Source organism: Typopeltis vanoorti, chromosome 6, assembly GCF_054136105.1.
Source record: "Typopeltis vanoorti isolate ZY-2024b chromosome 6, IOZ_Tvanoo_1.0, whole genome shotgun sequence".
Classification (NCBI taxonomy): Eukaryota; Metazoa; Arthropoda; class Arachnida; order Uropygi; family Thelyphonidae; genus Typopeltis; species Typopeltis vanoorti.
In genome coordinates, this window is record NC_143554.1 from 37,090,457 (window position 1) to 37,103,674 (window position 13,218).

General features: G+C 34.3%; 1 protein-coding gene across 1 annotated transcript in view; it reads left to right on the top strand.

Moving 5' to 3' along the window:
- The window catches only part of spen (spen family transcriptional repressor split ends), a 570,588-nt gene that overhangs the window by 349,272 nt on the left and 208,098 nt on the right, over positions 1-13,218 (top strand). Inside the window, exon 9 of the mRNA XM_090393943.1 lies at positions 1,871-2,013. Coding sequence (XP_090250069.1) covers positions 1,871-2,013 — 143 coding nt within the window. The remainder of the gene's footprint in view (positions 1-1,870; positions 2,014-13,218) is intronic.

Here is a 13,218-nt window from a genome sequence, read left to right on the forward strand (position 1 = left end):
TGAAGTCATCTTTAATAGTCTTCATATGACCTTCACTGTACAAGCCTTCTTTAGGAATTGATTTCTGTATTGAGGCATATGTGTTTATCCTGGAAGTGGTAAACCCAAAATATGTAAGAATTGATTCTGATTTTTTCTGGAAGAAAATGGTAAACTTCAGGCAAAAATAAAAAAAAATTTTGACCCTCATATATACAACAACATCAGAGGAAAGCTCCTTTCTCTCTCGCTCCAAAAATGAGAGCAATTTTGATCCCAAGCAACCATGAAAACAACTAAAAACTTAATCTGATAAAACCTTCTCTTATAGGGAATGCCTCTCACTGAAGTTGCAACACTGTTCATGGGTTAATGAATTGTGATTTTGTAAATGATGTGCTTTATTTTAGAACCAGTTAATAAAGGGAGGAAATTGTTTAATTTTTTTTTTTTGTTGTTTTGAATTTTAAATATATTTTTTTTTAAAATTGAAATAATGCATTGGATAGTTGTCTTTATATGTTAATTATAAAATTTCACATTTTGAGCAGGTTTCCAAAAAGACATTTTTTTTTAAACAAAGTATAATTTGCAGTTGTCAGTGTGTATTTTCTTAAAAAAAAAAAAAAGAGGACGTCATGAAAGCACAGTTTTTTACATATCTTATTAGCACACCATTTGTATACGTTGTCATTGTAAGAAAGTAGCATTTAGATGATTTTATTGGCAGAGGTGTGTGTGTGTGGTGGGGGGGGGGGGTTCTGTTCTCTGATTATAAAATTCTTTTTCTGCAAAATTTTTTGATCCCAGTTAGTCATGGTAAGCAGACTCCCACAATGCCTTCATTTGTTCCTAAAGATAACCTAATGTGCTGTGGTTATACACTACATGTCAAAACATTGTATTATATGACTGTTAACAGTGGTATGCTTCTCAATAGGCATTTTCTGAACATTTGGTGAATTTTATACATGTTGAGACTCCTCTGCCTTACTACCTCTAGATGAATACATACTATCTAAATTATTAATTATTTGTAATTTTGTTGGGGAAATACTGGTGTAGTGTATGTGTGTATACACACACACACACACACTACACACTTATACAAGCTTCAGAAATGTATGCTATCACAATAATGTGCAAATTTAAAATAACAATCCATATAAGTGACCTGTTTTCATATGTTGTATGCAGAATATTATTTAATGCATTCAATTAATGCATTGTTCATTACACATTAAGTCATTAACAGGAAGAGGGAAAGAAAGAAAGATTTTTTATAATTATTATAAAATTATAATAATTAATTATTAATAATATATTCAAGTTAAATGAATTACCATCCTTGGAAGGGAAGTTGTCTAAAAGCATGGCAAAGAGAGTAAATTTTTTTACAGGGAAATTGGTGGATCAGTGGAATCCATTGCCAGCATGTGCTTTGAGTGCAAGGAGCATGGATGAGTACTGGTTCAGTATGATAGATATGATGCTCACTGAGATAGACCTTTGACAGTGAGACTGTTGCCTCAATGGAAGTGTGTTATGATTTACAAAAGGGGAGGGAAAAAAAAACATCAAAATTTAGTATTTTTAGCTTTTTTTTTCCCTTCCCATCCCACATGAAAGTCAAGTTATAGTTTTATTGTATTAACCAATAAATAATTGTGATGAGCCACCACTTATTAACATCTTGATAAAACAAACAGCTTGACATATCATGAAGAAATATAACTGTAACTAATAGCAATCTTTAAGTACAAAATCAGTTGCTGTTCAAATAAGACAGTGTGGGATTCAAAATTTTAATTGTTAAATGTTGCTTAATTTTTATAACCTTGCAAACTTTATATGTAATTTTCAGAAGTAAGTATTTCTTATTATTCTCCAGGTTGATTTTGCAAGTAGAGAATGCCAAGCAGCATTTTATGACAAATTAGAAATGACAGGCCAAATAGTACCTGGCGATCGTCCCTGGGAAAGAAGGGAACGACGTGGTGATTTTGAGATTATACGGGATGATAGGTTTAACAGGTAGTTTTTTTTTTTTTTTTTTCCACATAAACATTTATTAATCTGAAATGCATTTTTTAATGATATTTTACTTAATTTGTAAATTGTTAAACTTTATGGAACTTTCAATGAACAGAATAATTATAATCTAATAAGTGTTGTTTTATCATTAAAAATCATTTATAGTTGCTTTGATTCTTATGTTATGAGGCTTTGGCAGATTTGTGCTTAGGTGAGAATGCAAATCACTCTCATATGAATTGTTTCTTATGAATTCCAAAACTCTGCTCTTGAGACCAAAGAAGATCTTTGACTATTTTACACCTCTAGTAGACAGTGTGATGCTCTTACACTGGTTGATGATGTTTATCTCATCTGTATTCCTTTTACTCCCAGCTGATTTGGCTTCTCATAAACTTAAATCTAATTTGATAATAAAGGATATAAATTTATTTCTCAAATCTATTTACAATATAATGTTTATCTAAACTTTTTATTTTTTAATTTTATTTTATTATTTTTTTCCTCCTCTGAATATTTGTACTTCAAATACCAGTAATTTTTGTCGAATATTCGAGGAGGTTGGTAATACTGCCATTAACCACCTAGTAAAACTAACTAGAAACTTAAATCGCCTGAGACTGTACGTATTATGTATGATTTAGATTATTTTCGTCATCTGGTGTGAGTCCACTATGCTGCTTATTTTAGACCTAAATAGCTTGAAAATGTACTGTATTTAGTCAATGTGGCATGAAACCTTTGTGGGTTATCTAGTGCTTGGCCACACCCATAGTGTATTCTTCTTATTCCTTTGCTCTTTTATTTGCGGCATTGAGGATTTTTCTACATTTAACCGCTATCGTATTGAGGATAAGGCAGTCAGCCCTATGTCTCCCAGTGTGTCTTATATCTGTAGATGCGTGTGTTCGTGGACCGGTTTTCCTGTTCTGGGAGACAAAAAAAACTAAGTTTCCAGGTGGAAAAAACATCCATATGAGACTGGCTAACTTACCTTTAGTCAAAAGAGACCAGATAAAGGTTCCTCATTCCAGGTCTTTCCAACAATTTTGTTGGAAAGACCTGGAATCGAATCCAGGTCTTTCCAACAAAAGAACTTCGTCTATACTGACTGAGCTATGGAGGCTAATACCATAGTGTAAATACGCTATAATTTACTGACTTTTTTTTTTGGTAGAATTATCATGAAAAAAAATGTAGATAGCAGTGACTGTGCAGCATTTAGGAAAGATTAATAATCTATATTTATATATTTTATTCACAGAATTAAAGTAATACTCTTAAGATTGAAGTTAGAATCTTTACCAGGATTGTATTATTATTATTATAATAATAATACAGGCACCTCCATGGAGTCCAAGACTCATCACAGGAGATCCAATCTATCATACCTGTCCTTGAACCCATTCTACTCATTCACCACTCTCCAAGCAAAAAATCTAATCCTCACTCCCTTACTAACCACACCTTTATTCAACTATCAGGGATGACCCCCTTGTTCTGGTCCCCCGTAGCCAAATGCTGAAACATTTCCCCTGCATTTATCCTACAAAACACTGTAAGCAAATATTCCCTCTTTCTCTCCTAACAACCAACTTCTGCAATCCACACACACCTTCAATCTATCCTCATAAGGAACATTCCACAGTCCACTCACCATGATGATCACTTGCCCCTAAATCTTCTCTACCACTTTCCCCAAGAAACCCAGGGTGACCAGATTTGAGCATAGTAATCCAGATGTGGTTGTACCAAGTGCAAAGTAATCTTATGGGCTACCTTAGCAGAGTATGGCCTCTCAACTTTAACTATCTACCACCACCACCCCTAAATCTCTAGCTTTATCTATTTCCTCAAGTATAGTGCCATCAATGTGATACATGGCATGTAATCTGTTATTCCAAAATGCATAACTTTACATTTCTCAACATTAAACTGACACCCATTAACTTTTGCCCATATTGACAGCCTATTTAAATCATCCTCCAAATCTCCACATCACCTTGATTAACAATTACTCTACCTAATTTTGCATCATCAGCAAACAACTGAATATTTCCTTTCAGGTTATTTCCTATATCATTTATGTACAAATTACACAGCAATGGTCCCAGCACTGAACCTTGCGGCACACCACTAGTCACCTGTTTTTGCCTCAATTCTGCTCCTCCATATACCACTTTCTGATATCTCTCTCTCTCCAGCAGCCACCCTGTTATCCACTTAACAGTGTCACATCCATCACCCATTTGTTCTAATTTGCATAACAGAGTTCCATGTGGTAATCTGTCAAATGGCTTTGCAAAATTATCGTGTAGCCATTTCCTTTGTCCAACTCAGCTGTTACGCTATTATAAAAAGTTTGTAAATTACTGAGGCATGACTGAATGCCTTAGTAATTTACTCACTTATGCAGTATCATATTTTTATCTACCCATTCTTGAATTCTCTTTTTCACCAATTTTTCGAGTACTTTTACCACCAAGCCTGAGATACTGATCTATAATTTGCTACTGTAGTCGAACCTCACTTATGCAAAGGAATTATTTTGCCCACTTTCCACTCCCTTGAAACTCTACCAGAGCTGAGACTTAAATTAACAGCCTAGTCAACGGCATTGCCAGTTTTGCACAGAGAATGTGCAAGGCAATGCCTTGCACATTCTCGCAAAACCCTAGCTGATATCCCATCTAATCCTGTGACTGTATTTATATTGAGATTCTGCAATATCCTAAGAACCTTTAATTCACCCACTTCTGTTCTCACATTACTGTCTGTCACATAGGTTAAAGCAGTAACTTCACTAGGATGTGATATATCCTTGCAAAGTGGTCACTCAGTAACTCAACTATTTTATCCACTTCTGTCTCTTCATGACCATCATCACTCATTAAGGTTAATCTTCCATATTCATCCTTCCTCTTACTCATCACATAATGAAAGAACTCTTTGAGATTTCCTTTGGCCTGCTTGGCTAGATTCTTCTAATAATGTGATTTTGCCTTACTTACCATGCTGGTCACCTTTCTTGCTTGAGCCTTTACTGTTCATGAGTTTGCTGGTCACCTTTCTCTTTATATAACCTCCACAGCATTTTCTTCTTCTGCAGCTTTTCTGCTTAATGATATTACTCATCCATCTAACTCCTACCTGATTAACCCTCCTTACCCTAAGTATAAAATTTAATACTGCTTTAATAAAACATTTTAATACCTGATCCTATGACCAGGTCCAGTACTCTCCCACCCCTAGTCCCCTCCATCACATGCTACCTTAAGTAATTATCTCAGCAGGTGCATAAATTCCTATTTCCTTCCTGTCATATGATCTTTCTTACTTCCATTCTATATCTCCATAGATGAAGTCCTCCATAATAATCACTCAACCTTCATCTCATTGTACTAATTTGGCAATGCACGTCTTTCAGATCATCTCTGGACATTCCTGGTCTATAGCAACAACCAACTGATATGATATGATGTTAGCTTAAACTTAAAATGGAACTGAAACCATAGTGATGGGCAGTCACAATACTTACCGCTTCCCATGAGAGTTAGCTTAACTGTGTTGCAAACAGTGAAATGTATTTGTTGATATCCTCATTGTGTAACAACATTTTCACATTAACAGTGAAAAAAGCCATATCTAGAACTGGTGAATATTAACCTCATTCCCTGTCACGAGCCCCCTATAATGATCTCTTCACTAAAATGAAAGCACCTCTCATCAGAACAAGTATAATGTCTTGAAGAAGGAAAAAATAATAAACATAGTCAATGAAAAGGTATAAAATTATTATCAAGACTTTCATGCATAAAGTAGTAATTTTTTTAGGTCTTTCATGAGTTGATAAATCATTTGACAAGAAGTTGAGCTATCAACTTCTTGTCAAATGATAAGAAGTTGATTGCTCAAGGCACAATACACACTAAAAGCATGTTTGAGTAGCAGGTTTAGTTTTACTATCATTATTTATTATTTTTAATAAATAATGATAGTGGTTTTGTATTTTTACTGTCACTAATGACTTTGCTTTATCCAGCATAAAGAAAAGTCCCTTATTTTCTTTATGCTGGATAAGCAGAGTGAACTGTTATTTGATGTCATGATAAAATTATGCTTAATGAAAGTATTAGTAGTCTCTGCTGACTTTATCTTCAAGTGCACCATGTGTATCCCTGACTGCATTTCTCCTGAATATTTTCATGTCTGATCAAGTGATCATGGCTGATTCCTTTTAAATTCTCATTCCTTTTGTAAACCATATCGATAGCTTCTTGAACATTTCATTACCTTTATGATATTTATCTTCTATATTCTCAAATCTTCATCAAAAATTTAACTGTAGCACATGTGAACCACAGAACATGAAAACAACTAGCAATGTTCCAGCATGCATACAGAACGAATTTATCATTTGTATTCTGGTTTTTTAATTATTTGACAGTTGTGAAGTTATTAAAAACATCCAATATGTGTAATTAATTGGCAATAAGCTTTTGTTGTGTAAAATCTTTATGTGCCATTACCCTTGATGATGTACGTCTTATGATGCACAAAACTTGTTGGGTTTTTTAATTGTTTATTTTTAATAAACTTTATATTAATATGTGGTCTTAATACTGAAACTACCTACAAAATATGTGTTAATCAACTGTTTATGTTATTGTAAGGCTTCCAGTCAAGAGTAGACTATTGGGAAGTCAAAAGTTATACGTGGATTTTCGACTGTACAGGGGGATCAGTGCCCCCCAAACCCTCACTTTGTTCAAGGGTCAACTGTATATTTATTTTTACTTGGTGCTTGTAACTAAAGCTGATCGCCTCCTGTTTCATATCTGCTGTATACGTTTGTATCCTGAACTAATGTGAAGATATCACTGTTATTAATAACTTCATTTTGTTGTTATTATTATTATTATTTCTTGTATCTTCTCCCCATCTGAATTTGTGCACATTGTATTGGTACGTAGTGTTAATATTTACTAATGTATATCCTGAACTGAATATCCATGCAACACTTACCATTGTTATTATTTTAGTATATCTGGATAACTAATAATAGGAGTCACCACAAAAAGGTGATTATTGGACTTTGTTTCAGAACCTATGATCTGTATCAGTGGTCTTCAAACTTGAGATTCCTGAGGAATCCTTTTCATTGTAAAAATTAGCATTATTTCAGCATTACAATTAATGTTGCATTAATACATTTAATACAATGTAAACAGAAACTATTTATAAATGCATTAATGAACCCATTTATTACTTGGTAACTAAAATAAATTTAGTTTAATCCTTTATCCAAGTGTGAGCAAACAAAGTTTGCACCTGAAAATATCTTTATTAGCTTGAATTTTTGCTAATGAAAATATCTTCATTAGCAAAAATTAGCTTGCGTCAGAAAATATCTGAAAATACTGGGGTAAGGTAGTACAACACCTGGCAACTCGTAGCAAAGGTGGACCAAGCTAACATCACTCCTATCTCAGTATCTCCCATAATGCAAAACACATCTCCTTGCGGATATGTATAATGTTATGCATTAAGGGAAGGGCCATTACCCAGTTGTTTCGACCTTTATTGAAGTCTCTTCAGTGGGAGCCAGGCCCAGAAGTGGAGATACCAGGCAGAAGCAATGGCGAGGTCATCTTTACCTATAGGAGTTGCCAAAAGGTGTGCCACCTTTTTATTAAATTACTCTGGATTTAGAGAAAGATGTTGAAAGTTTAATTTTCACTTGGTTAGACTATAATAAATTTAGTTTAATCCTTTATCCAAGTGTGAGCAAACAAAGTTTGCGCCTGAAAATATCTTCAGGACTGGGGTAAGGTAATGCAACACCGGGTGAATCGTAGCAAAGGTTCACGGTTCATCTACTTGGTAACTAAATAATAAATTTACTGAATACATATAATTAATTTTATTATAACATGATTTACAAATTATATGAAAAATCATACTTCAGTTTAAAGTCTTGGATGTGCTTGTTTTTTGCCAAAGAGAAAATCAACATTTAGTCTTATTGATGACAGTTGCAAGCACATTTCTGGTTCTGCATCAATTTTATTCCTGTATTTTGTTTTTGTTACTATATACATTGAAAAAGTCTTTTTGCATGAATAGGTAGTGACATTTTATTGCATGATCAGACACTTTAGGATTTTCACTAAATTTGCAACAAAAAATGAAGAGGTACTTCCTGTTGATCCTTAATTTTTATAAGGTTGAGTCGATATATCAACTAATTGTTCCTTTTATTTTATTGATATTTCACTTTAACAATGATTAAATGGGTATTTACTTGGCTGACAACATATGCAGTTGCAGGGATAGAATATGAAGAGCAGTAGTTTTAAGGAGGATAGAGAAGACGAATGCGTAGGGAGTGAGTGTAATGCTGATAATAGCAGATGAAATGCCAAAAAAAAAAAAAAGAGAGTAGAAAATAGGTGTGTAGATGGTACTTCATTTGAGACAATCTGGTGTGAGGTAGGGCCAATAGGATAAAATATACAGTTGGCTGCTGTTATAGGACAGGAATGATATGGAAGGCATGCATCAGCAAATTAGCACAGTCAGTGCCTGTTGAATAATTATTATGAGGGGCTTATATGGAGACAGTTGAAAGCAGGAAAGATCAGTTTATACATCTACTGAGAAATAATTATTTGAAGGACATGGGGTATGAGAGTGTTTGATCTGGTCACAGGATCAAAAGATCTCTTTCCATAACCAAGGTGGCTACATTGTGTCCAGTTGTGAAGAGTGATTATTTGGTCTTGATTTGGAATGTTGCAAAATGTGGAATTTCCAGTTAAGAAAAGGTATGTATGTATGGAACTACAAGGCAGGCAATTACAACAAACTCAGGAGGCAGCTTGAAGCAGTGCTACATAAGGAAGGATAATTTTAGCAAGTGATGTTGGTAAGAAAATAATACCATTCAGCACTGTTTTTTTTTAATAGTTGAGTTACTGAGTGAGTACTGCGCATGAATCTATCATCAAAACGAGGATACTACTTTGACATATGTGACAGGAACTGATGTGGAATTAAATGTTAATGAAGTGAAAGTACTTAAGACGTAGAATATTACTAGAAATATGGCTATGAGGTTACGTGGAATATCAGTTTGCATTTTACAAGAATGCACAAAGGGAACAGGCAATGTCTCTGACTAGGCTTGTTTAACTTAAGTCTCTGTTCTGGTAAAGTTGCAAGGGAGTGTGTGTGTGGGGGGGGGGATAATAATGTTGAATAAAGGAGATTCTAAGACTGTAGTAGCAAATTCTAACCCAATCAGCATCTCAAGAGTGGTGGTAAAAGTGCTGGAAAAGATGGTCAAGAAAAGAATTCAGGAATGAGTGGATATAAACACCATGTTCTATGGGCATGCAAGCATGACTTTGTGAAGGATTGGTCATGCCATAGTAATTGACTAACTTTTTATAACAGAGTGAGAGCTGAATTAGGGAATTGGAATGGCTGAACAATGATACTTCTGGATTTACAAAGGTGTTTGGCAGGATACTACATGAACCTCTGTTATGCAAATGGAGATAAATGTGAAACTGGTTATATGGATATGAAGGTGGTTGGCATGTAGGTAACAAAAAGTAGTATATGGAGGAGTAGAAAGTAGGTGACTAGCAGTATACCACAAGGCTCTATACTTGGATCATTACTGTTTAATTTGTACGTAAATGATATAGGAAATGAATTGAAGCAAAATATTCAGCAGGTGATGATGCAAAATTAAGTAGGATAATAGTTAATCAAGGCATGATTTAAATAGGCTGATAGTATAGGCATAACAGTGGGTCTCAGTTTAATGTAAAAACTTGTAAAAGCTATGCATTTTGGGAAAAAAGTTTACAGGATGTGTAAACTTTTGTGTAAACATTGTGGCAAATGTATTCTGCAAAATTTATATAACTAGGGATTTGGGAGTGGTAGATAGAGAGTTGAAGTTTAGAGGATGTGTTGCTGAGGTTGTCAAGGTGGAATAATTAACCAAGATGGTTGGTTATTGAAGAACAATCAGAGATAAGGAAGGTAGCAGTCCTCTTTTTAGGGTCTTGATACATCCACATTTGGTTTACTGTGCTCAGCTCTGATCACCTGAGTTTCTTGGGGGATGAGGAAGTAGCAGAGAGGATCCAAAGGAGAATAACCAAAATGATTAGTAGTCTGTAGAATATTCCCTATGAGGATAAACTGAGAGTTTGTGGATTGCAAAAGGTGATTGAAAAGTGGAAAAAGAAGGTATATAATAGAAATTTAAGTTACTAATAAGGTTTTGTAGGATTGGTTCAGTGGAAATATTTCAGCACTTGGCTAGTTGGGACATGATCCTTGAAAATTTAATAAGAGTGTGGTTAGCAAGGATATGAGGACTAGATTTTTTGCTTGAAGAGTGATGAATAAGTGGAATAGGTTGCCAGTATCAATTGTGAGTGCTTTGTCTGTCACTGAGTTCAGCAAGAAGTACGATAGATATTGTGTGGATAATTTGGGTCTCCCATGATGAGCCTGTGGACTCCATGAAAGGTACCCATGCAATAATAATAATATTTACCCAACATGAATTTAACCATCAGACTGTAGTAAACAGTTAATGACAACATAGACAGTGGTCGTAGTGTCATCCACACCCCTAAAGGAAAGGTCAGTTCTGTGCAGTATTAACATCACTGAATGATAGATTAATTTAGTAGTGTTCCACCCAATATTTCTACCAGTAAGAATCATATTTGTACCCCAAAGCATTCCCCCTCCCCCCTTGCAGTATGAGAGTGCATTCAGAAAGGTGTAAGGTATCATGATGAAGCATGGATATATCCTTTTAAGGATATCTTAAAACAATCATTCTATAGAAAGAAGTTATTACCCTTTGATTTTTATGAACTGGATCTAAAGGTAGTAACTATTCTTTCTACCAGGTTTATTTGAGGAGTTTGGCAAGTTTTCTCTTTTTTTTTATCTTAGCAAAGAACTCATCTATATATTCCATGTTCCTCCCTCTTTCATCTTATCACAAACTAGTCATCATAATTTATTCAGTTATGAATAGGGAAATATATATAGAAATATGTTCATAAGCAGCTCATGGAAACAGTCTATTAGATGAAAGTGAGCAGAGTTGCTCTGTTATGTGCATACTGTAAATCTCATGGTGCATGCGTCTCATCTTCAAAAATAATTTTTTTTATGTATTACATAAACTGTTTTTTTGGCCTTCTTTTGTCTGGATGTCTAAGATGGTGTCCCCACCAACCTCATAGGACTTTTTTCAATTGTTTCTATTTAGAGGTCTTTGCTCACTTTCTTCAAGAATGATAGTTTACAGGAGTGTAATTTTGTCATGTGTATCTTAATATTGATCGAAACAGGTCCCAAAGCTATTGATATATATTAACTAATTATAAATATACATATGTGCACTGAATAGTGAGGTTCCATGTCTGTAAACCATATATAAATGGTTTGATTGGTGGTTTTTCACAGATGAATTGTGGTGTTTATGATGATGAGTTTGGATTTCCTGATTTAAGATTTTATGAATTTAGGAGCTTTGTGCTTTCTTTTCATTGTGACAGAGTATTGATGTAGGAACCAAAGTACTGAAAATCTTTTACTTTTTCAGTAGTATGGTTGTTTAACATTGCTTTTTATTCTGTTTTATATAAGATTTTAGTTTCACTCCTGTTGACTGACAACCTAATCACTGCTGTATTTTTATATAGATAGTCTAGATGGTTTTAGGGTATGAATGTTAGTCAATTAACATATCATCTGCAAAGCAGAGGCTGCTTATGCGGGTTTGGCCTGTTAAATCTTCATTCTATATCCATATCCCATGAGTTTGAAAAATGTAGTCAAGGGTAATATGTAGGTATGGTGCCAGAGTCTCCCTGAAGAACTCCAGTGGAAATGGGAAAGCTTTGTCATCTCTCCATTAACCATTACTCTTGTATGCTAATTCGGGTATGGTTCTTCTGCTTTTGCTTTAATTATTTTAAAAGGTATGCTGTAATAACTGAGAATTTTGAACATCCTTTCTGTTGAATGAATAAAAAGCTTTTGAGAAATCTGTGAAGTTTAAGATTAAAGGAAGGTTTTTATCCCTTGTTCCTTCTAAGGCAATTGATGCAGGGCCATACTTACACTTTTCCCAAGTTGCTAGAGTGCCTTGGGGCCCTTAAATTATCCCTAATTTTTCAGAGCTCCCAGCTAGAGCCTCATGCACCTGTGCATAAGTATGGCCCTGAGTGGATGTGTTCAGCAGTGCTTCTGTTTTTCAAGAAACCTGCTTGATTTTTTAGCAGAAGAGATGCTGCAGTGGTTCAGTTCAGTTTGGAAGCATTCTGTTATATATATTTTTGTATGGTGGGAAATAGTGTTGTGATTCCTCTGTAATTTTCTGGGTTGCTTAGTGTTTTTCTTGGTATTGGTATTATTAGGCATTTCCTACATTGTGATGAAATGTTGCATGTAACTAAAGCTCTATAGCATTGTTTTCAAAGTTTCTTTCAGCCATGTTTAATAACCTCTGCCATTATATCATCCAATCCAAGTCTGCTTTCTCATTGTTTTGGGTTTTTGGTGCAGTTTCAAATTCTTTTATGAGTAGAAAGGCTTATCATTGTCAGTTTGTATCGATTTTTTTATAATGGTTTTAATTCACAACATATGACAATGTAGATATAGTAGATGAATTTGGTCATAAAACAAATAACAGATCTGAAATTCTCAAAATAGCAACAAAATTCTACCAAGAATTATACTCAAGTAAGCAAATAGTTTAACAGACAACCAAGCAAATAGACATGTGAGGATCCAACTAGATCTTGGAAATTACTGAAAAAGAAATAGAACAGGCAGTTAAACAAATGAAAAATGGCAAAGCACAGAGTGGTGATCAAATTCCAGCAGATTTCTTCAAATAGGATTCATGGAACTATTACCAGAACTTCTCAAACTATACAATGGCATCCTACAAACAGAAACAGTACCAAGGCAGTGGTTTAACTCAGAAATAATACTACTTCATAAGAAGGGTTATGGATCAAATATAAGGAACTGTAGGTCCATAAGTCTCATCTCACATAATTATAAAATATTAGGATTATCCAAAATAGAATTAAAAGCCAACTAGATCAGAACAAGCAAGATTTAGAAAAGGTTTTTCAACTATTGATC